A 21,522-nucleotide genomic window follows, 5' to 3' on the forward strand; every position below is an offset into this window, starting at 1 on the left:
CTTCTCAGTGCTGTGCTCTAACCCGCAGTGCCACCAGGGAGGACCTGGGTCCCAATTTTTAACAAATTGCAGGTATTTGAGTTGACCTTGATGCAGAAAATAGCAGACGTACTGAACGGGAGCTCCACAGATGGATCCCCATCACCCAGACCTTGTGGTCACTTGATCTCCAGGGCACAAGATAGAGAAGAATCAGGTTAGCCAGCACTCCTGGCATGGTCAGGAGATCCCTGTCTTCAGTGACTCCATCAGTTGTCATCACATAGAGACTCTTCCATCATCTGAGTCTGCCCATCAGAGAGGGTAGACAGCTCTGGACAGCTCAAGCCCCAACCCCTTGCATTCTCAGAGCTCCAGCTTCTCTCTCATCTTGGCTCAGCAGGAAGCTTCCATTTCTCCACCATTCCTATACACACTTAGAGGGCACAGGACCTTCCAAAGCTTGAGTGTGTTGCACTAGTCCATGCTCATATTTGGTGATTACTAAATTCCCATACTCTGAAGAGAGTGTGCCATCCTGCACCCACGCACCCATCCTGCCTTTTGCCTCGCCCCTCGCGGGTCCAGATGCACTCAGCCTCCCAAGCTCTACCAGATAAGGTCCTGAGTCTCTCATAGCCACAGGTCCCCAGCTTTATTCCCCCATTCTGCGATGCTCTTGGTTTCTCTGCGTCAGTGACCCAAAAGCAAGAGAGAAGGGGACGCTCACTGTTAGCGGGATTTTGGACAGAGCACAAGAGAGGAAAGCCTGTAGCTGCTCACCCCTTGCACTGGCCTCAGCCACTGGGGGGAAAAATCATGAATAATGCCCAAAGCTACAGAAGTAAGAACAGTTACAGTCTCTCGCTGCTAGATTCTTCAAAGATGCCCAGCTGTGCAGAGGGAGGATGTAAGGGTACCCAGTGTCAGGACCAGTGATTAATCCCTGCTCTTCTTCTTTTGAAGACAGTTCTTCATCTTCTCTTGAGCTTAGGCCACCAGCATGGTTTCCCTGACAACCAAACCAACTTCCTGAGTCAAAGGGCAAGGTGAGGTAGGGGCAAGCCCACCTGGCTGTCCAAAACCACCATGTATGGAGAAGGGGCAAGGACATTGAAGCAGGGAACTCTGACTCCTTGGTGACAGTGGAGACATCGTATCCATATCCTGCATATTAAATGAGACGAGTTATAAAATGACAAAGCGACTGGTCTACAGTGACAACGCCAGTGTGTTATAGAACCAGCAGTGAGAGCTCTTGTGGAGTGAGTTTCTCTTCCTTGCAAAGGAAACACTGCTGTTAACCAGCCATCAGGAAGTCGTGCTGCCACTGGGCCAGGCTCCACGTGCCAGTGGGGGCAGCCCGGTGTGCACCTGTCAGAGGGCTGGCAGGCAGTGGCCTGTCCCCAGCAGTGGCTCCTGGGTGGCGTTGGGGACCCTAAGAGAGCTGGGAACCTGAGCTTGTGTTCTTCCCTCCATGCATAGCAGCTCAGGATGAAAACTCGCTCAGAGCAGCAGAGGCTCCTGGGACGACTGGCAATTTGAGCTTCTTAAGAGACAGACAATATGTTGGTACCAGATGTCATTTTAAGCTAAAAACCTATGGTTATGTTGCTTAGATGATCTTCTTTATTTACTCTAACCCATAATCCAGAAGCCATTCTAGATTAAATGTGGGCCATTGAGCGCTCCTGCGAGAACTGCAGTTCAGTATTTTTAGGTGTTGCTGTTTCCACAGGGAGTTACATTTCTGTCTGCAGCTTGCTGCATTTAGTATCTGATTATCTCTGTGTTTATTCTGTCACTGTTGCTCGGGAGCCGGCACCTTAGTCCTCTCTGCCAGTGGAGTGTGACCCCCGAAATAGCCCCTGATTTGCTCCCCTGCTCTGACCACCCATGGCGGGGGTGGGGGGGGGGGTCCATATGGCCTCACTATCCATGAGTTCCCCTCCCAGTTTTCCCAGCCGCCTGCTTGGCAGGGCCGAAGGGCTGACTGAGGAGCCCTAGGGAAGGGAGGAAGTTCAGAAGGACTGCGGCAGAGCATTCTGGGGGTACACCGGAAGCTGGCCATACTGCTTCCTCTGAGGAAGGTGCCCTGCTCATTGACCTCTCTGACCTCTGCTGCCCTAGAGACTGCACACAGCCCCTGCCCCAGAACTGGGATTCTGTGAACAGTCCTCTACCCAGATGCACCCAGGCTGCAGGGTAGCGCCCAGCCTGCCCTGGCCCCCAGCCCAGTGGCCGCCTGACCACCACCTCTCCCTGCCCCTCCGCCCTCTCTGCACCTTTGCAGGTGCCTGTGCATACCCACTGGCACATGCTCCTGGGCAGCCACCATCTGTGGACCAGACACCAGCAGAACCCCGAGCCTGGGGTAGGCCAAGCTGAAAGGAGTCCCAGGGCAAGGCGCACCCACAGACTTAATCCTGACGGCCACCTCTTCCTCTGCCTTGGTTGCGCTGCTTCAGCTCCCTGATAGGGTTCTTATATATAAAATGGGTCTACTTATACCCACTCTGCAAAAGGGTTGTTCTGAGGAATAAATGAAGACATGCGCATGGGATGCCCCCCCCCACGCCCCGCAAGTAACAGGTGCATAAACCGCAGGACTACAACATCTGCTGTTGTTATCTCCACATCCAAGGAACCCCCTTGGCCCCTCCCTTGGGCTGGCCGATCCTCAGCCTCCACCAGGGCCGCCTCCATTTGACCACTTTGATTTATGGCAGCGCCCATGGTATCAAAATACGGACTAAGGCACCTCCATCCGCTTGTCTAGAGGACACTCTCACCCCCTCAGTCAGTGTAGACCTTTGGAAGCAGAGGGCGATCCGCCCTGATGGGACGCCACAGCTAGATCCGTGCTCACTTGAGCCCCGGCCACGTGGCCAAGGGCCATGCTGCCCTCCACCCCATCACTGCAAATGTCCAGTGCAATCTGCTACAGCCTGCAGGTGTCAAGGTGGCCAGTCTCCTCCAGGAAGAGGCCCCACCCGCCATGAGGTGGATTCTTCCAGGGAATCCCCACTGAGCAGGATGGTAGCCTGCTGCTCTGGCTCTTTAGATGGCTTAAGTTTTACGTGCATGCCACACTGCCTCGCAGCCCTGCCAGTAGGTGCTCACCATCTTTTTTCTCTTGGTCCTTTGGCATGAGTCTTTCCCTAGGCATCTGCCCTCCTCACCTGGCTTCTGCCCCAGGCTGCATCCTCCTTCCCCTCCCAGTGCCAAACCTCTGGCCCTGTAAAGGTCAGGCTCAAAAACACCCCACACACATGCGCGTGCGTGCACACACACACACACACACACACACTCGCTCTCATTCCTGTTTCCTGGGTGCACCCTCCTAATTCCCACCCTCCCTTCCCCCCCCCCCATGCCTATGCTGATCCCAGGACTGCAATACCATGCAGCTGGGGGACAGTAAAAGGAGGGGAGGGACTTCTGAGGGACAGACCCAACCCAACAGGGCCTTCGGACAAGTGCTTTGATCAGCGACCACATTATTGTGCAAAGGTCAGAGTGTTATGTCGCTACTCAGGCCAGTGTCCGCCTGCCCCACACACCTAGGCTGTGTGCCAAGACCCCTGCGTACATCCGGTGTGAGGGCTGCATGGGCTCCCTTCTTGGCAACCCTGCCCTAGTTTCATCCCAGCCCGTCAGCACACATCACATCTTTCCTGAAAATCAATGCCTGCCTTCCTCCAGTGCTGCATCCACACCTGCTAATTTTGTTGCTGCTTTTAACAAAATGATAAAGAGAGCCTTCCATGTGACCTGCTTGCGTGCTGTGTACAGACCCTTGAGAATCCTCTGCTGCTCCCAATTCTTTATTCTGCAAAAAAAATTGCCCTGACACACTTCTCTCTCGTGAGACTGTCCTTCGTTAATTTGGCTCAGGTTCCGTCTCTGAGAGCCTTGCCGTGCGGGCAGGGCCAGGAAGATCCTTCAGGGAAAGAAGGGCAGCTCTGTAGCCGCCTGGGAGCTCGGCTCAAGGGGGGTTTGGCTTGGGGGCCAGGTGGGCGTGGCCCTTTTCCTTCTGCTTTTGGCCCCAGAGGAAAGGAAGCAAAAGGCAACCAAGGCCCCCATCAGGGGGGAGTCATGGGAGGGCAGAGACTCAGCATAACCGCCTGAAAGTTCTAATTCTGCTTCCTTCCCTGCTGTTCATGACCACAGTTCCCAAGTACACTTGAGACGTAGCTGGGCCATGTCTTCCCACCTTTCTACCCTGTTCTGGGTCATTTCTCACAATTTGACATGCCCTACTTTTAAGAAGCTGGATATAAATCTTTAAAGAGTCATTAAAGAATCAGGAAAAATTAATGGGTGCTAATTTATATGTTATATAAAGATTTTTCTGTTCCAAAATGCTTCCCTGTGAGGCTCCTTTAAGGAGTAGCTCGCCAGTATAATTGTTAATTGTTTCTTTGCATATCCTTAACTACCATCAGAGGCACATGCAGTGTGGCTTTGGGACTCACAGAAGCCCAGGTTTAATCAGAAGAGTGGAGGTTTTATTGTGGTTTGGCCACTGGGTAACCCATTAGACAGTCTCTGAGAGCCATTGTGCTCGTCTGTAAAATGGGCAGAGTTGGGAGGATTCAATAGGTGGCTTATTCCTTTATTCATCGGAAATGCATATTAGAATGGCATGTCCGAAGGCCTCTGTTTCTTTCATGTTAGCACACAAAAATAACTGGGCAGATGTCACCAGATTGAAGGGGGAATATTTTAGGGTGGTTGGGCCTATAACAAAAACTAAGCTGTATACACAAAACTCACTGTGGGGGGTCCTTGCCCCTAAGTCCCACTGGTCAAGACTGGAGTCCTGAGTGGACAAGGGCAGCTTGTAGCTGTAAAGCATGAGGTAAAGGAGAGCCCGAGATCTGTACCCTGGATGACAAGAACAGGCTTAAGGAAGCTTTAAGCTTCAAAACTGGTAAGCAGAAGCAAACCAAGCCAGCACTGAATCCAAGGGCAGAGTCCTGTGGGAAGGAAGGGGCAGAGCCTGACTGGCTTTGGGTGGGAACAGGTGGAGGGGCATGGAGGGGTATAGAGAGGACTGATTCTGGAGGGGTCCCTTCCTGTAAAACCCCGCAGGTAGAGTGTCGAATACCTGGCAGGTTTAGGAGTGCAGGCGGCAAAGGGCTGGCCAGCCTGGGATTCTCCACTAAGGGGAGCTAGTCCATGGCCCCACCATCTGAGAAATTCTTTTTCATGACTTTTTATTTGCCACATCAGTGCTTTTTTCCATTGGCACAGATAATTTGCATTGATGGCAGCTTATTAGATAATTATTTCTGACTCATGTTTACCAAGTATATTAGAGGCCTTGTGGACAGATATCCCTGATAGCCAAGTTCTACAAAATTCTTTGTAGAAATATGCTTGATACATTAAGGCTCCAATCCTTATCTTTCAGACAAAGGATAGCTTAACTGTGTTAACCACAGTTTCTGGGTCCTCCAGCTATCTGGCCTCAAGGGGGCTGGGAAAGTATGGTGGAAAAAATAGAGAATATGGACATAGCTTTAAGCCAGTCTCCATCACTTAGAAACTACTGGACCTTGAGAGAAAGCATTTAACCTTGCTGAGCTTCGGTTTCCTTGCCTGTGAAGTGGAGGACATAATACGTATTTCACAGCATTATTTGTGAGATCAAATGAGATCCTTTGGGGTGGGGGGGGTGTGAACTGTAAAGTGCTAAGCCAGTACTTGCTGTGGTTATTTTCCCTTTCTCCTCCTGCAACATCTCCAGGGCAGTGGGAGGGGAGGGGTGGAGCCCACAAGAACGCCAGCAGCCCAGCCAGGAAACTACAGGGAAGTTGTCAAGGCAGCCACCTCCCTTCAGCCTCATCTCTCCTCACTCTTGGCCCAAAATAAACACTGCCCTTTCTGGCCACACCATGCCTGGAGGCCATGGCTCTTGCTACTACTCATTCTTCATCCACAATTGTATTCAGAGCCCGACTTAAATCCCTGTTACCAAGGCCAGTTTCTTTACCTCTCTGAACCTTAGTTCCTTCCATTCAAAATGGGGAGATAGGCCCTCCCTGGTGGCCCAAGGGCGTTAAAACACAGCACTGGGAAGTATCTGCAGCACCAGTTCATCCCCAGCCAGAGAGGTGACCCACATGGCCCAGCAGACCTCTCCTGGCCTGCCTGCTGCTCCCCTCAGCAGTGTATTTTGGCCAGTCCCCCTGTTCTGCTCCCCACTCTGTCTCTGATGAATCCTTTCTTGCATGCATAAGTAAATAAATCTTAAATATAATGGGGAAAATGCTAATTTCAGCCACTTTGGATGCCTGTAAGGCTTAATCATGAATATGTGTGAAGGAAGGGCCCCCACCATTGCCTGCACAGAGCAGGCCACTCCCCCGCCCCTCAGCATTGACTTCATCATCCCCACTGGCCTAAATGCTTTTGCAGCTGCCCCCAAGATGATATGTCTATGTCCCACCAAACCCCACAGTGTACTGAAATGACCTGCCTCCTATGTCTGTCCTCCCCAAATAATGTCAACCCTCCCTGGGGCAAGTGCCCTCTTTCATGAGTGTTGGAGGCCCTGCTCCCAGGACCAAGTAAGCACATGGGTAAGCGTTTAAGAAACGATCGAGCCGATTTGAGGAGTGGTATCTGCCTATCTGCCCTGTGGCTTCACTTCTTTAGTGGTTTCTACTGGGATCAGCTTCCCTTCAGCTGCTGCAGTTGTCATTGTGAAAGGGTGGGCTGGTCCCTGTGTTCCTGTCTCCCTCTTTGAGTCTCAGCAGCTCCTTCCCTGCTGGCTTTAGCTCTTGTGTCCAGTCCTCCTTGAGGGAGGGGCCAGTTCCAGTGGCCAAGACACTGTTCTGCTCATCTGAGCAGGTTCATGTATCAGCAAGTGGACACATGGTGATGATGGGCCTGGCATGGACACCAGGGCTGTGTGCTTGGGGCCCTGAAATACCCTGTATGGGATCAGGCTTTCTGTTGACATCTTTTTTTTTAAGATTTATTTATCTATGCATACAGAACTGGGGTATACAGGCCAGAGGTGCAGGGGCGGTGAGAGGATTCACCAGAGACAGAGTGGGGAGCAGAACAGTCAGATCGACAAATTGCACTACTGAGGGGAGCAGCAGGTGGGTCAGGAGAGGTCTGCCGCGCCATGTGGTCACCTCCAGGGCGGGGATGGAACTCATGCTGAAGTGGCTTTAGCTTCTTAGTGCTGTGCTTTAACCCGCTGCACCACCAGGGAGCGCCTCTGTTGACATCTTTTAACTTGCACATGGGCCCGGGGTCAGAAAGTAGACTCTGGGAGAAAGAATTGTCAGGCTGGGAAGGACAGAGGAGCCTTGTATCACTGACCTTAGCACGAACCCTTTTCTTTGCAAAGCGTTATTTCTGCAAGAAGCTTTTACCCACTTCCTATCTGGCTTGCCACCCTGCCCTGCCTCTGCTGTTCCATTTTATAATTGCTGCAAGAGGAGGAAGAGCCCAGTGGTGCAGGGGCAGTGTGAGCCAACTCCCGGAGTCCACCCAGCATTTCAGCCGCAGGGCTCCAGACCACAGGGAAAAGATGCTATTTAATCTCCACTGGAGTTAACAGCACCTCTGTCCCCCAAGGAGCGCTCTCTCCTGCTGAGTTCAGGGGCTATTTGTAAAATTGCAACTCCCTTGGGGCCCTGGAGGGCAAGCCCACCCACGCCTCCTTCCTCTGTCTGTTTCTCAACTCCCAGGCACTCCAGGGGCTCTGAGGCACAAGGCCCACTAGAAACCAGCATCTAGACCTTTGGGGGCCTCAAAACTCCATCCTCATGGCTGCTCCCCTGAAACCTGCAATTGAAACGCTCCTTCCCAGGGCTCTAGATTGTCCACTCTCACGTTGCACTCAGTTACCCAGGTAAACAGTGGGACAAAGGACTTTCTGGACAGCCTGGGGAGGTCAGGAGTACAGGGAGGCTGGAGGGAAGGAGGTCCTGAGAGCATGGAAAGGGTAGCCCAGGTAACGCTGGGGAGAGTCATGAGCCTGACGAGGCAGGGCTGCCGTGGGGGGTCAGGGTTTTGGGGCTTGGGTTTATTCTACTTGTGATGGGGAGCCCTTAAAGAATCACAAAGAGGGGAGGCCACTAACCCAGCAAAACCCAAACCTCAGATTAATCCAGCATATGCCCCTACACCTGGGTGCCAGGTGCTGTGGGTAGAGGCACACTGGTCTCCAGAAGTCCGATGGGCTGGTATCATCAGGCAGCCCTTCCCAGAGAGTCACAGCGTAGAAATGACTTGGGCCAAGATGAGTGTCATTCGCCGAAGCCTGGCAACTGTAATCGGCATGACACCTAACCACGTAGTCTCCCATCACCCCAACAGAGGACCCGGAGGATTGCTGTCTGTCCTACAGCTTTGCCGGGGGAGGCTACACAAGGTCATGATGAGTGAGACCAGAATGTGAACCTGAGTCTGACTTGAAGCCTAATGTTCTCTCTGCCCCACCCAGCAAGGTCTGCAGAGGAGAGGAAATTCCCCTGGGGAGCGCGCAGTGAGCGCACAGTGGAGCACGGTGAAGGAGCTCAAGTACCATGCAAGGGTGACGCTGGGTTCCTACGGAGTCTGCATCAGATCCCACACAGCTCTGACAGGCCCCCCCAAATAAAGGAAGCGCCCTACAAGCGCCCAATTTCAATTGCACAACTAAGGAGTATGAGGTTCCAGAGGCTTCTGTTGCAGGCAGCCCCTGCTGGCTCTCAGGCTGGCTCCAGGACTATCAGAACAGAGGTGATCCTGCCAGGACAGGACCAGTTGGCTGGGTGTTTGGTGGTGGTGACCAGGGACTTGAGCAGAATTGGTTCAAAGCCTCCTGAGCCTGGACCTCAATTTGGGGCAGGCCAACCTCTGAGTTCTCTCCAGGGCACAAAGGCAAACAGCCACTGACTCAGGTGCTGAGTCTCTATACACTAATAATGAACTAGCTGAAAAGGAAATTAGGAAAACACCCCATTAACAATAGCATCAAAAAGAATCAACTTCTTAGGAGCACGTACTTGCTGCCATCCCCAGCGCCCAGAATGTTCGGAGCTGGGCAGCACTCCTCGCCTTCTCCTTGCATCAGGTCATTTATGGCCAGCATAGGCCTGCCAAGCACCAGGTCCCACCGCCTGTGTGTCCCCTCCCTCCTTGGATACCGGAGAACTTCAGATATTACGAGTTAAAGGAATCAATCACCAAACAGCAGGTGGGGTGGGGGGCAGATACCTTATAGAACTTTGAAAATATGGGGAGTTCCCAGTTTAGGGGAGAAGGCAAAGGGTCATGTCTGGGTTTAAGTTCCAGCACTGCTGCTGAGTAGCTGGGAGGAGAGACAAGTCTTAGCTTCTTGTGGCATTTATACATCAGAGCTCATGACGCCTCCTTCACCTGGCGGCTTGTGGAGACCCACCAGAGCGTTAGTGTGGTGCCTGAAACACATAGGCGCTGGGGAATGGTCACCCTCCTCCATCTCGAGCACTTCCCTCTGGGTCTGCGCAGGTGAGAATCCTGGTGTGCTCTCTGGGGTCACTTCATCTCTGTGTCTCAGTGTCCTTTGCAAAATGGGGATGGTGCTAACAGAAACCACCCAGGGCTATTGTATTGTGGGAGATGAAATGAGAGCAGATATGTGAGCATTTGCCCTGATGACAGCGGGGGAGGGGGGTACCCCCTGGGCCATGTCCGTGATGCTCGCTGGACCACGACTTTCACTGCTGCAGTGAGGGGACACTTAATCATCCCTAGATACTTGGGGTTCCCTCTGCCCCTCTATTCGATGATGCCTATGTGGATTCCTCTGTCATCACATGTATGGCCACCTCTGCTCACTGCAGACTGGCACCCCTTCTGTGTGCTAAGCAGGGACCTGTCTCATAAGCCATTTTTACATCCCTGGCACCAGGACGCATGACCGGCCGCCAGCATGGCTTCCTCGTATGTCTGCCCCCAGCTTAGCTCTGCTGGTAACTCCCCACAGCTGCTGCCCTGCTCAGCATGTGGTGAAGTGTGGCGTGTGCACAACACAAAATGGAAAGTTAATGAAAACAATAAACTCTGATTTTAAAGTGTGTGCCACTAGACCCCTCCACCCCCATCCCAGCCTTGTGCGGCCAAGTCCTTGCTTCCGCCTCCCTCATTTGCTTAGCTTCTCCACCTGGCCCTTCCAGCCCCCCCTTCCTCTCTCCTTAGCTGCTGTTTGGTAGGAGCCGGGAGCTCCTTGAAGAAGCAGAAGTGCCTGGCAGCTGAGAGAAGGGGAAGCTGGATGTCGATGTTCTGCCAACCTTCTCTTTTTGTCTTCCCGCCCTCAGCCTGCCCAGCAGCTACTCCCCACAGCTGGCTAGCAGCACTGGGCAGTCTTGTCACTGTGCCATCAGACCTCGCCTGAGGACACAGTCTAGTGTCACCTGTATAGCAACCCAGCTTAGGAGGTGGTGGGAATGAAGTCGGGGTGTTGTTGTTGGTGCTAGTTGCCAACAGCCTTTGGTTCTAAGCAAGGGGAGTCCGAGTCATCCCAGCTCAGCCATCTGCTTGCTTTGTGGCTTTCACAATTGATTTGACCTGAGTCTCTGTTCCCTAATGCAAAAAATGGAAGGGAACGAGGAGTAACCCAGTGCCTGATTGAAGTTGCTATGCCAAGTGTTTAGTAGAATGCTTGGCACCTGCTAAGAGCCCCCCCCCTCCGCCCAGTAACTATTAGATGCTCTTATCAACAATACCCAATGATTGCAATTCCCCTGTCTGCCTTGATCCTTGCAAATTTATCTATTTTGCTCTGGCTCACCTGATCTTATTCTGATTCCCTTAAGCAGATCTTTTTTAGTTTGTTTATTGTTTTCCAGATTTGGATTCCTCTAGACTCTGGGGTCAAGGAGCCCCACTGCAGACCCCTGCACTTAACCCCTGCTACTATGTCTGACTCACTGACGCAGCGTCTCTCCTTATCCATCAGTCTTTCTGTTAGCAGTGCCTGGCCCTCACTAGTCCCCAAAGCAAACACTCTGATTGAACCCGTCCAAGCCCTGCAATCATGTCCATAGAGTGAGCTAGGGTGGACAGGCACAGGAGGGTAAGACCTCTTTCCACAGTTGGGGATCCGTGAACCTCAGGTACCCGCAGTCTGATGAACTAGGTTTAAATGAGACAGCAGCAGACATGGCAACTTCTCACTGGGTAGATGCTGACTGATACCAGTTAGGTTGGTGATGCCCCCCAAACTCCTACATGGGTAGTGGTGCCCATGAGTCTTCTTCCGGTCCATTCATTCATTCACCTGGTAAATAGCCACTTTCCAATTCATTTTGGGAAAGACTTGGCAATTGTGTCATTACCAAAATCTCCTTGACCTTGAAGTCTCATTCCCCTTAATTAGATTCATTCCCAAATTAGATAGGGAATGGAGGAAGGGAATGTAAATCTGCTGTCAGTGCTAGCAAATTTGAAGAGCTCTGTGTTCTATCCTCGGCCTCTAAGGCTAAAACATCAGCGTGAAGCCCAGAAGTCAAAGGTGCAGAAGGGCCGTCTCCAGGACCCTGGTGAAGAAGGCAAATGGGCCTTGATCCCAGCACAGACCCATAGAAGCCACCCTGAGCCCTCCCTCCTGCCTCCAACACCACCCCCCTGGCCCGAGGCCTCTCTGGGCACCTGTGGAGCTCAGGGGCCATGCTGACCGTAAGATGGAGGGGTCCCCACACCAAGCTGGGAACACCAAGAGGCTCATCTCCATGTGTTTGCATCCAGCCTCTTAGCGTCCCTCTGGCTGTCACATGACGCCTGTCCCCTGGACTCTTAAGAGCCTCCCTTGTCTTAACCGCTGCCACCATCTTGAACTAACCTCACTAGCCAGCCTTGTCTGCTCTGCTGGAAACGCTTGCCTGGCCTTTGGAGGGGACTCCTGGTCTGGGCTCTTCATTCGGGAAAGACGGGTGGGAACAGCAAGGGCAGCACCTTGACACACACACTGTCAGCTAAGGCGGAAAGGGAAGTGGGCATTTAGAGAGCTGAGGGGAAGATTCTGGGCAAGAGGAAAATCATGCCCGATGGTCTGGAGGTAGGAAGGAGTAGTCCCGTTCCAAGAAAAAACAGTGGCTGGAGCACCAGGCCCCAAGCGGCCCTGCCAAGGTGAAGCAGAGAAATGGTTTGGGTCAAGTAAGCCAAGGTACAGAAGGAGGCCCAGGACTTTGAGGAGTCCAAGAAGTCTAGCCCTGAACCCGGCTTTCCAGGCTGTGACAAAGGTATATCTGTCCAGCAAGGAAACAGAATGCAGCTGATTTTGCTCTGTCTGACTTACACACTTGGCATTCTTTGAGCTTGACTTATAATAAAAATAAACATTTGGCAAATGGTACACAGGAATAAGGAGATGTTGTGAGAGAGATGAGCATGACTGGATTAATGTTTGGAAAAGGTGGTGGGGGACCAGTGTGAATGGGGGGACCCGGCAAGCCAGGCAGCCAGAACAATGTTCTGGAGAGCAGGACTGCCCCTGGGCAGATGAAGAAAAGAGATTCCGGTGTCCCAGCCACTGAGAGGGCATCGACGGGTCACCTCGGATCTGAACGGGCTCCCTGAGGAAGCACAGACCCCCGCCATACCCAGCACTGTCTCTGTGGCCTGCTGGCCTGCTGTGAGGCCACTGAGAGCCCAGCAGGACATTCGGAGGGAGGCAGGAGGACTTGGCCTCCAGGCTGTGAGGGCTAAACACAGGGTGAGAGGGGTCTCCAGGGCGGGAGAAACCCCAGAAGAGCAGAACGCAGGTTGACTGGCAAGAGAAGCTTCTCCCTTCCACACGAAGCCTCTCCCAACCCTGGGGGAGCTTGCAAAAACACTGCAAATGGGCTTTTCTGCTGTGAGGGAAAAAAATGCCTCCTGTGTGCCAAAAAGGAAAGGATGTGGTCAGAAAGGAGGGGCGGGGGGGAGGTGGGAGCTGGGACTTACAGGCTTCTGGGAGTCTGACATAAACAGTGCAGGAGGAGGAAAAACCTAATTTTAAAACTTACTCTGTAATCATGGTGCAAACCATCTGAGAATCGGGCCTCATGCCAGGGCTGGGACTGGTGTGTGAGTGGGCTGAAAGGGGCGCTGGTTTTATACCCCCCTGCCTCCCATCAGCTCCCTCCACAGCCTCTCCCACTCCGAACCCTGCCCCTCCCCAACCCCCACCCCTGCCGAAAAGGGAAGGTGCCCCTGGTTCTTTTCCTAAGCTCTCCACCGTGGACTGTCTCCAGCCCCTCTTGTGGAGCGAGCTCTAGGCGCTAACTGCTGAGTCAGAAGTGACGCCCAGAAGCTGACTGCCTGCATTGGGCGCGTGGCTCTTGGTGCTGGAAGCCGAGCAGCCCGCACTCAGAAAACGTGGCGCTCCTGGAACTAAACTTGCCACGTTCCCGAGTGGTCATGGACAGATTTGAGCCATGCACATGGAGAGGGGAGGTAGAAGGCTCCCCCCGTCTGGAGAGCAGTAAGCTGAGGGGTGGTCAGGGTTCCTTTATGAATAGGCTGGAGGGCGTTCTAGACCACAGACACAGAACAGTGTCTGAAGAGAGCAGGACTCGGAGGCCTCTCGCCTTGCCTCTGCCAGCCCTTTATGTTAGTTGGTACCATCGGAGTCCTGGGGAGGGACTTGGGTACCCTGGGACAGAGTACTTGAGGAGAAGTGATCTCTGTCTGTGGCAAAAAATGTCTCAATTATATTAACAACTGATTTGGCAATAGTTGTATCAGCTATATCATCCATAGGTATTTCATTTTTCAGAACCTTTGGAACCCTCATTAAGGAATCATTGTAAGGAGCTGCGTGACACTGAACAATTTTCTTATTACCTCATGGAGTGTAGACAGACACCCATGTGGCGTGACTGATGTCAGAGGAGGGAGCCCTCTGGGAAGTTCAGAGTAAGCAGATGTGAGCAGATGTGAGTCAAATTGTACATACCCACAGGAAAGTGCAAGCTGACACTGATCAGGGCTCAGGAGCTTGGAGCAGACACTACCCCCTCCCAACCCATCCTGAACACCCATAGGGTCCAGGGTAAGATTACAAGCCAAGGTCCATGTACTGTATTTCTAAATATGCATTTTAATTATAAAGCAAACTCCAGATGCTAAGGGTGTAAGTGAGACCAGCAGAGTGCTAAATCAGGTAAGTTCTGTTCTCCTAGTTTTATAGATATAACAATCTGAAAAAAAAATTTAAAAAAGGTTCAGATTTAGAATTCTGGACTCTACCTTCTGGTCAGAATGTAGCAGCCTAGGAATAGTCAGCCCTCAGTCCCTGGCTTCATCCACTTCTCCCGCCTCTGGCTCTGTGCTGAGTCAGACCACCATATATGACCAGGTGGGCCATGGACTAACCTTAGGGAGACAGACCAGAAACAAGCCTGTAGCCCTCGGGGGCAAGTTTGGGGCTGTTTGGGCTCAATGCTGAAACCTCAGATACCTAGAGGGTGTTTCAGATGGACTCCAGGGGCGCAGACACTCTTAGCCATGTAGACTGATTGTCCGATGTGTAAGGCGTGGCCAAGACACCATAGTTTGTCACTTCAAAGAGTAGAGCCAGGCAGGGGCTCTTCTTACTTGGACTTGGGATTAGAGATCCATTCTGGATCTCAAAGCCTCCCCTGGGAACTCTACAGATGAACACACCAGCCTCCCATGTAGATCCCCAACTCCCACCATCCCATCAACAGACATTAGTATTAGTAGTGCCCCCACACCTGCCCACTCCTTGCCTTCAAGATGCCTCCACCAGTCCTTCCTCTCCCTCCATGACCACAGGCCTTTAGGGTAGAAATTCAGAGGTTGGGGCTCCTTTAGAGGTTAATGGGCCCTCTGGGCACTAGGAGAATTGGCTGGAGGTGGGTGGAGTCACTGGAACCCACCGGATCCCTTGTTTGAATAGAAAGCTTTGCATGAGTTTGTTTGATTAGAAATTGCCTCTTTCTTATAAAACTGAGATGCAGAGAGCATGAAGGTTGCAATCATCGATGTTTTCATTATTAGCTCCATTGGCAAGTCCATTAGCTGTGAGCTTTGGGTCAATGGCTGATTGTTTAAAATGAAAACACTGTTTATCACCACAGTGAAGAGAAGGGTTGTAGGAGGAGGAGGGGTGGAATGAGATAATAACTAATACTGACCTAGGGTGCCCTAGTTTACAAAGCATTTGCTCACACATCATCATTCTGATGATGCGAGCCTTTGTAATAGCTCCGTGAGGTAAGGGGCCTGGCCGTTTTTCTTCTCATTTTACATGAGAGGACCCTGAAGCTGACCAGAATGATGTACTTGTGGTCATCAACTATCAGGATTTACCTTGGGAATGACCCCCAAATTTCTGAAGACCCCAAAGCCACCAGCCCCCCACACCAGTGACCTTGAGAAAGGAGGTGAAGAATTTAAAGGACCTCTTCCCAAACTTCATAGGGTAGAAAAAGTCAAGATTTGGGCACAAAGACATGACTTCAAACCCTGGTGTTGCCTCCTTCCCTCAATCTGACTTGGCCGCCCACCTCTCCTGATGTGTGAGCAGGGTACGGTGCCCCTGACTCATGTGGTTGCTGTCTGGCTCTTACACAGGAGGAACTCATGGCTCATCATTCCTCCCCCCATGACCCCCGTATCCCTCAGTAAAACCTAAACTTAAACATCACTACATGGTGACACGCTGTGGTGGCATTTCCTGTGTCCATGCGTTATCTCATTTAATTCTCACACAATGTACATGAGTCAGTGCTGTTATTGTGCCCAATTTGCAGCTGGGAAACTGGAGAAAGATGTTGAGAGCATGGTAGCCCCAGAGTCTGACTCCAGAAATTCTGCTTCTGGCCACTATACCCAAACAGGCCCCTTCACTCCTCAATTCGAAGCAGGGAGCTCTCCACTATTTCCTGTGTGTTCCTTCCCTCCATAGCCCTTTACCAAAGGATCCCACCCGCCAGCATGTCGTCACTGCTCTCTCAGTAATTAATAAGTCTAACGACTTTTCCTTAACCTCATTCTCTTCGATGAGTGTCATTCTTGACACTGATGACTCCTGAAATTCCTCTTGACTCTGGAAACTCATTCTACCCTTTCACTGGCTGTTCCTGTGCCTTTCAGCTTGCTCTGTCTGCAGCTCTCTCATCCGTGACCATAACATCAGCTGATTCACTCCATGCACAGTTGCCAAATTTGCATCTCTAATCCTGACTTTCCCCTAAGCTCTAAACCCAGCTTTGTACTAGCATCCAAATTCAAATTCATAGTTTCCTCCCCTTTCCACTATAGTTCCAGTTAGTACTTATTTATTCAACATAAAATTTTGAATCCAGTGTGCAGTAATCTCAGTGCTAGAGCGAGGGTAGTGCATAAAGCATGAAATCCATGCCTTTTTAGGGTTATATTTGGAGAACAGATGAGGAGAGATGGACTATAAACAAAGTAAGTAACTTTCATAGTATATGAGAAGATGCTATGGAGAAAAATAAAGCAGAAACAGGATGGGGAGTTCTGGGGCAGAAAATTGCAATTTTAAATATAATTTTCAGGACAGTTGCACTGAGAACATGAGGTTTGAGCCAAGAATAGTGGAGGCAAGGAAGCAAGCCTTTCGGATCCTGAGAGAAGAAAGCTTCTGTAAGTGCAAATGCCCTGTGGTTGGGGGTTACCTCATGCTCAGTGACTAATACAGAGGCCAGCATGGGTGAGAAGTCAAGAAAAGATGTCGAAAAGGAAATAAGGAACCAGATCATGTAGGGTCACAGAGGTCCTTTTAAGGGGCTGGGATTTTCCTGCGTGGTTTGCAACCATGGAAACATTTTGAATGGAGGAGTGATAGGATTTTGCATTTTTTTTAAAGATTTATTTATTTATTCATACAGAATTGGGGTACAGGCCAGAGATGCAGAGGGTGAGAGGATTCACCAGAGACAGAGTGGGGAGCAGAACAGGCAGATCGATGAAGTACACTGCTGAGGGGAGCAGCAGGCGGGTCAGGAGAGGTCTGCCTCGCCATGTGGATCTCCTCTGGGGCAGGCAGGGGATTGAACTCATGCAGAAGTGGCTTAAGCTTCTTAGTGCTGTGCTTTAACCCGCTGCACCACCAGGGAGGGCCGGATTTTGCATTTTTTTATCATAATTTATTTTTACATATTTTTGTGCATTTTTCCATCTCAGTTGTAATCCCCTTGGGTTTCCCATCACCAAATGACCCATTTGATTTTGCATTTTTAACTGATCACTGTGATTGCCATGCTACAAATGGACTAGTCAATAGAGTGGAGGTATTAGCAAAGAGACTAGCTATAAGGCTATTGCAAAGATCCCAGAGAGACTGTCCCAGGATGGTGGGGGTGGGAAGGAGCTGAATTCTAGATATATTTTGTGACATCAGTAGGATCTGCTGATAGGTGGTATGTGGAATGTGAGAGTATGGTCAAAAATGACCAGCGTTTTTGGCAGCTCGGCAGTTGATATATGGATCTAGGGCTCAGAGGAGCAATCTAGGCTGGGGACAGCAACTGGAAATCAACATAAAGTAGATGGTAATTTATCAACCTCCTTAACCCTTATACGAGACTGGATGGAATAACCCAGGGAATGTGAGTAGGTGGAAGAGAAAACTTGACCAAAGACTGGGGCCTGGGACCCTCCAAAGGTAGGCTAGGAGATGAAGCAGAACCTACAAAGGATACAGAGGAGTGCAAAGAGGCACAAAGCTGACTCCGGTGTGGCCATGTCCTAAGCACAAATAGTTGAATCTCACCTGACCTCTAAACCTCATGTGATTCTATCCCATTGTAACACTTACTCGCTTTTGTACAGTAGGAATTATCTGGAAGCCACAGCTTCAGCTAGCATGTACAGCAACATGGGCTGCCTCAGACTTTGAGTAGGTCAGTTCCTGATACTGAATTCTGCCAACCACGATATCCCTGAAGATTCCCAGCAGTTACCATGGGCAAGGAGAGAAGAGGAAAAGTGCCTGCAGCTGTCGACTCACCTTTGCCCAGGCTGCCAGCCCTCCCTCCCCTGCAGCTGGGGCTGGCTGGCATAGGGAGTTCTTCGGGTCAGAGGGAGGCAGCCTTACTGACTGACTCCCTGTGCCCTTGTGGTGGGGAAAGGATGCTGAGATAGCATCAGCCTGATAATGCAACTCTCTTTTAGAACATTCATGTAGTGCGCTGCAGGATTTCCCATGGGATCCATGACACAAGAAGACCACTTCCTAGCTGATGAGTGAAGTAGTTACATATCTTTCTTTAGTTATTAGGTTCCTATGCAACATTACCAAGCAGTACTCCTGATCCCAGGAGTGAATACATGGAGAATACACAGTCAGGCTCATTCTGACTAAACTTCTTCCCCTGTGGGTGCTGGTCCAGTTCCCCACCAGTTCTGTGGACAGCCTGAGACCCCTCCCCTCTGACTTCTCCAGGGCCAGGTAAAGGCACAGTGGGGACCCCGTGGGGAACAGTATATACAGCAGTCAAAAGCATGACTTTGAGATCAGAGATCTCCCCACTCTATTTTTAACAATCTGTAGCATCTTCAGCATGTACCTTAACATCTTTGAGCTTCCATCCTCTCGTGTGTAAAATGGAAATATTCGTTTATCTTGTGAGATATTTTGAACATTAAGTGAGATGGTATCATTAAACCACTTAGCACAGAAGTTGCAACAGCATGAGCACTCAGTAAGTATCAGCTATGAGATGGAGAAGAAAGGGAGAAGGTAGGATAAGGAAGAGGAAGGTGGGAAAGGAGGAGGGGGCAGAGCCGAGTGGTCGTGACTGGAAAGAGATGTGGCCTGAAAGTGAGTACATATCCTATTCCTCCCTTTTCTGTACAAGATTGGGGGTGGCCAGGAGTAGGAAGGTGTCCAGAATGGCACGTTTGCAGACTAAGCCATTAGACATCCAGCTGGACTTAGAGCCAATGAGAGAACAGCATATCGCCAGCCTTCAGCACAACTGGCACAACGAGGTGGTTTCCAGAGGTGACCATCACCGCCTCGTGTCACCAGTTTCCATGTGCGTGTCTCATAAGTGCTGAATTGGCTAAAGACTGGACTTTAAACAATGGTTTTTGAGTAGAAATTTTACTGTGATTCCATAGGAAATTAATGTGATCTTTAACTTTGTCTCCTGTGCCCTCCTTTCCACTCCATACTTTCCTCCAAGTACATCAGATTTCAACCACCACCTCAACAAAGCAGCCCCAGTGGTCCTTCCAATGCAATGCCACGAAACAGTCTATTACAACTACACCCCCCCATCCACCCCTGCAACTAGCTGATGGCTCTTTATGGCTCTCACAGCACCTCTTGAGCTTCTTACTTCAAGTTGACCAGCTGTGGTATTATTTAACTTGCTTCGGTATTGCTTTTTTACTTTTGTTTTGCTGTGTTCCTATTATATCCTGAAACCTCACAGCAAAGAACTTTTGGGGCTGAATTCCCCTCTGAACATCCCAGTTGGCCCAAATGAATGATGTTCTAGTAAAGCAGCGGCACCTTTCCAGCTTTTGAAAGATTCATTTAGCTTCTTTTCTTGTGTATGTCTTCTGCTTTGCCAGGTCAAGCTGGGAACTGCCTGACTTGAGGGAAGGGCGAGTAAAAGCCATCAGTGACTCCGATGGGGTGAGCTACCCGTGGTACGGGAACACCACAGAAACTGTGACCTTGGTTGGCCCTACCAACAAGATCTCCAGGTTCTCTGTCAGCATGAATGACAACTTCTACCCCAGTGTGACGTGGGCAGTGCCGGTGAGTGACAGCAACGTGCCGCTGCTCACGAGGATCAAGAGGGACCAGAGTTTCACCACCTGGCTAGTGGCCATGAACACCACCACAAAGGAGAAGATCATCCTGCAGACCATCAAGTGGAGAATGAGAGTGGACATTGAAGTGGACCCTCTTCAGCTCTTGGGACAGCGGGCCCGGCTGGTGGGCAGGACTCAACAGGAGCAGCCCCGGATCCTGAGCCGGATGGAGCCCATCCCCCCCAACGCACTAGTGAAACCCAATGCCAACGATGCCCAGGTCCTCATGTGGAGGCCCAAGCGGGGGCCACCGCTGGTTGTGATCCCTCCTAAGTAGCAGCGGACCAGCCTGACTGTGCGTGAAGCAGATGCCGCTGAGACACCCAGGGAGGTTGCCAGGGGTGCCAGGAGCCAAACTGAGTTTCTGAGCCAAAGCAGACCTCTCGGTTTGCCAGCCTTTGCAGCCACTTGTGAAGAGCAGGGCTGCTCCTTGGGGTGGTAGAACCATAATCCTTAGGGGAAAATCCCTGCCTTTTAGGAATAAAGATCACTGATTTGACAGACTTGCCGCGATTACCATGCAAGTAGCCATATTTTGGAGCTGACCACGATGATTCTTTTATCTGAACTATTGACCATTTCTTTCCTGTGAGATGCAGGGGATGGAAAAGAAATTAAACAGTGCCTGTGGCAAACGCTGCTTCCCAACCATTTAGAATGGGAGTGAAAACATCCGCACCAGGCGTTTGTAAGACAGTCCCTTTGGGTGGGTGCTGGGGCAAGGGGTGGAAGTCAGGTGGTGATGAGAATGGGCTGGGGGCAGAGGAAGAAACAAATTGTTATTACAAAGCAATTCCTGTGCATTGTTAGATGATAACCAGAGCGTCAGCATGCTCCCCGAGATGAAGGGCATCCTGAGAAAGCTGGAGACATGTTGGTATTTGGTCCATTCTGAGCAGGACCCTCCAGAGGACTGTCCAAGGTGCTGATGAGAACTAGCCAATGGGAACTGTCAATGGTTCCATCCACCCGCCCCTCTCCAAAAGTTGCTTATTCAGAATATCCTTAAGCATAGCACCTCGACGGATAGTTCCTATGTTCTGCAGTAAGCAATGCTACTTCGGGGCCTTCATGTTTTCACTGAAACCCAATTTTGGTTTTGTTTACAGCCGCTTATTCTGTTCCCATTACCAGCCCTAAATTTACAAAATGATACTTGTTTTTAAGCCATGAATCGATACAGGGGAACATTTCAACAAATAAGAGTATGTCCATTCTTTTCTTTTTACGTTTCTGAGTGATTTGGGCCCAGGGTGACACATGTATGCAGGCACATGCCACAGTGCGTGTAGCTAACCACTAGCAAGCTTGCCAACACTGCCTCCATATGTTCTTGTAGCCTTTATGCTTTATGTCTGTTTGGGCTGTATTTATACACATAGCTATACATGTTTATTTTAGGTCAATTTCACAGAAGCTCAGCTTTAACTGAGCATTTGTGGAAAAAGTACTTTATAAGTTAATAGCTTTTTTTTTTTTTTTAAGATTTATTTATTTGTGCATACAGAACTGGGGTACAGGCCAGAGATGCGGAGGGTGAGAGGATTCACCAGAGACAGAGCGGGGAGCAGAACAGGCAGATCGACGAAGTACACTGCAGAGGGGAGCAGCGGGCGGGCCAGGAGAGGTCTGCCACGCCATGTGGTCACCTCCGGGGCAGGCGGGAATCGAACTCATGTGGAAGCGGCTTTAGATTCTCAGTGCTGTGCTTTAACCCGCTGCGCCACCAGGGAGGGCCAGTTCATA

The 21,522-nt window shown here is 50.8% G+C and overlaps 1 protein-coding gene across 1 annotated transcript in view; it reads left to right on the forward strand.

Moving 5' to 3' along the window:
* Positions 1-20,411, forward strand: part of FAM78B (family with sequence similarity 78, member B) — a 65,304-nt gene extending 44,893 nt beyond the window's left edge. Inside the window, exon 2 of the mRNA XM_004688411.2 lies at positions 19,531-20,411. Within this exon, the coding sequence (XP_004688468.1) occupies positions 19,531-20,053 (523 nt within the window). The 3' untranslated portion in view covers positions 20,054-20,411. The remainder of the gene's footprint in view (positions 1-19,530) is intronic.
* The last annotated feature ends 1,111 nt before the right edge of the window (positions 20,412-21,522 follow it).

Source organism: Condylura cristata, unplaced genomic scaffold (assembly GCF_000260355.1).
Source record: "Condylura cristata isolate star-nosed mole 26May11 unplaced genomic scaffold, ConCri1.0 scaffold00024, whole genome shotgun sequence".
Lineage (NCBI taxonomy): Eukaryota > Metazoa > Chordata > Mammalia > Eulipotyphla > Talpidae > Condylura > Condylura cristata.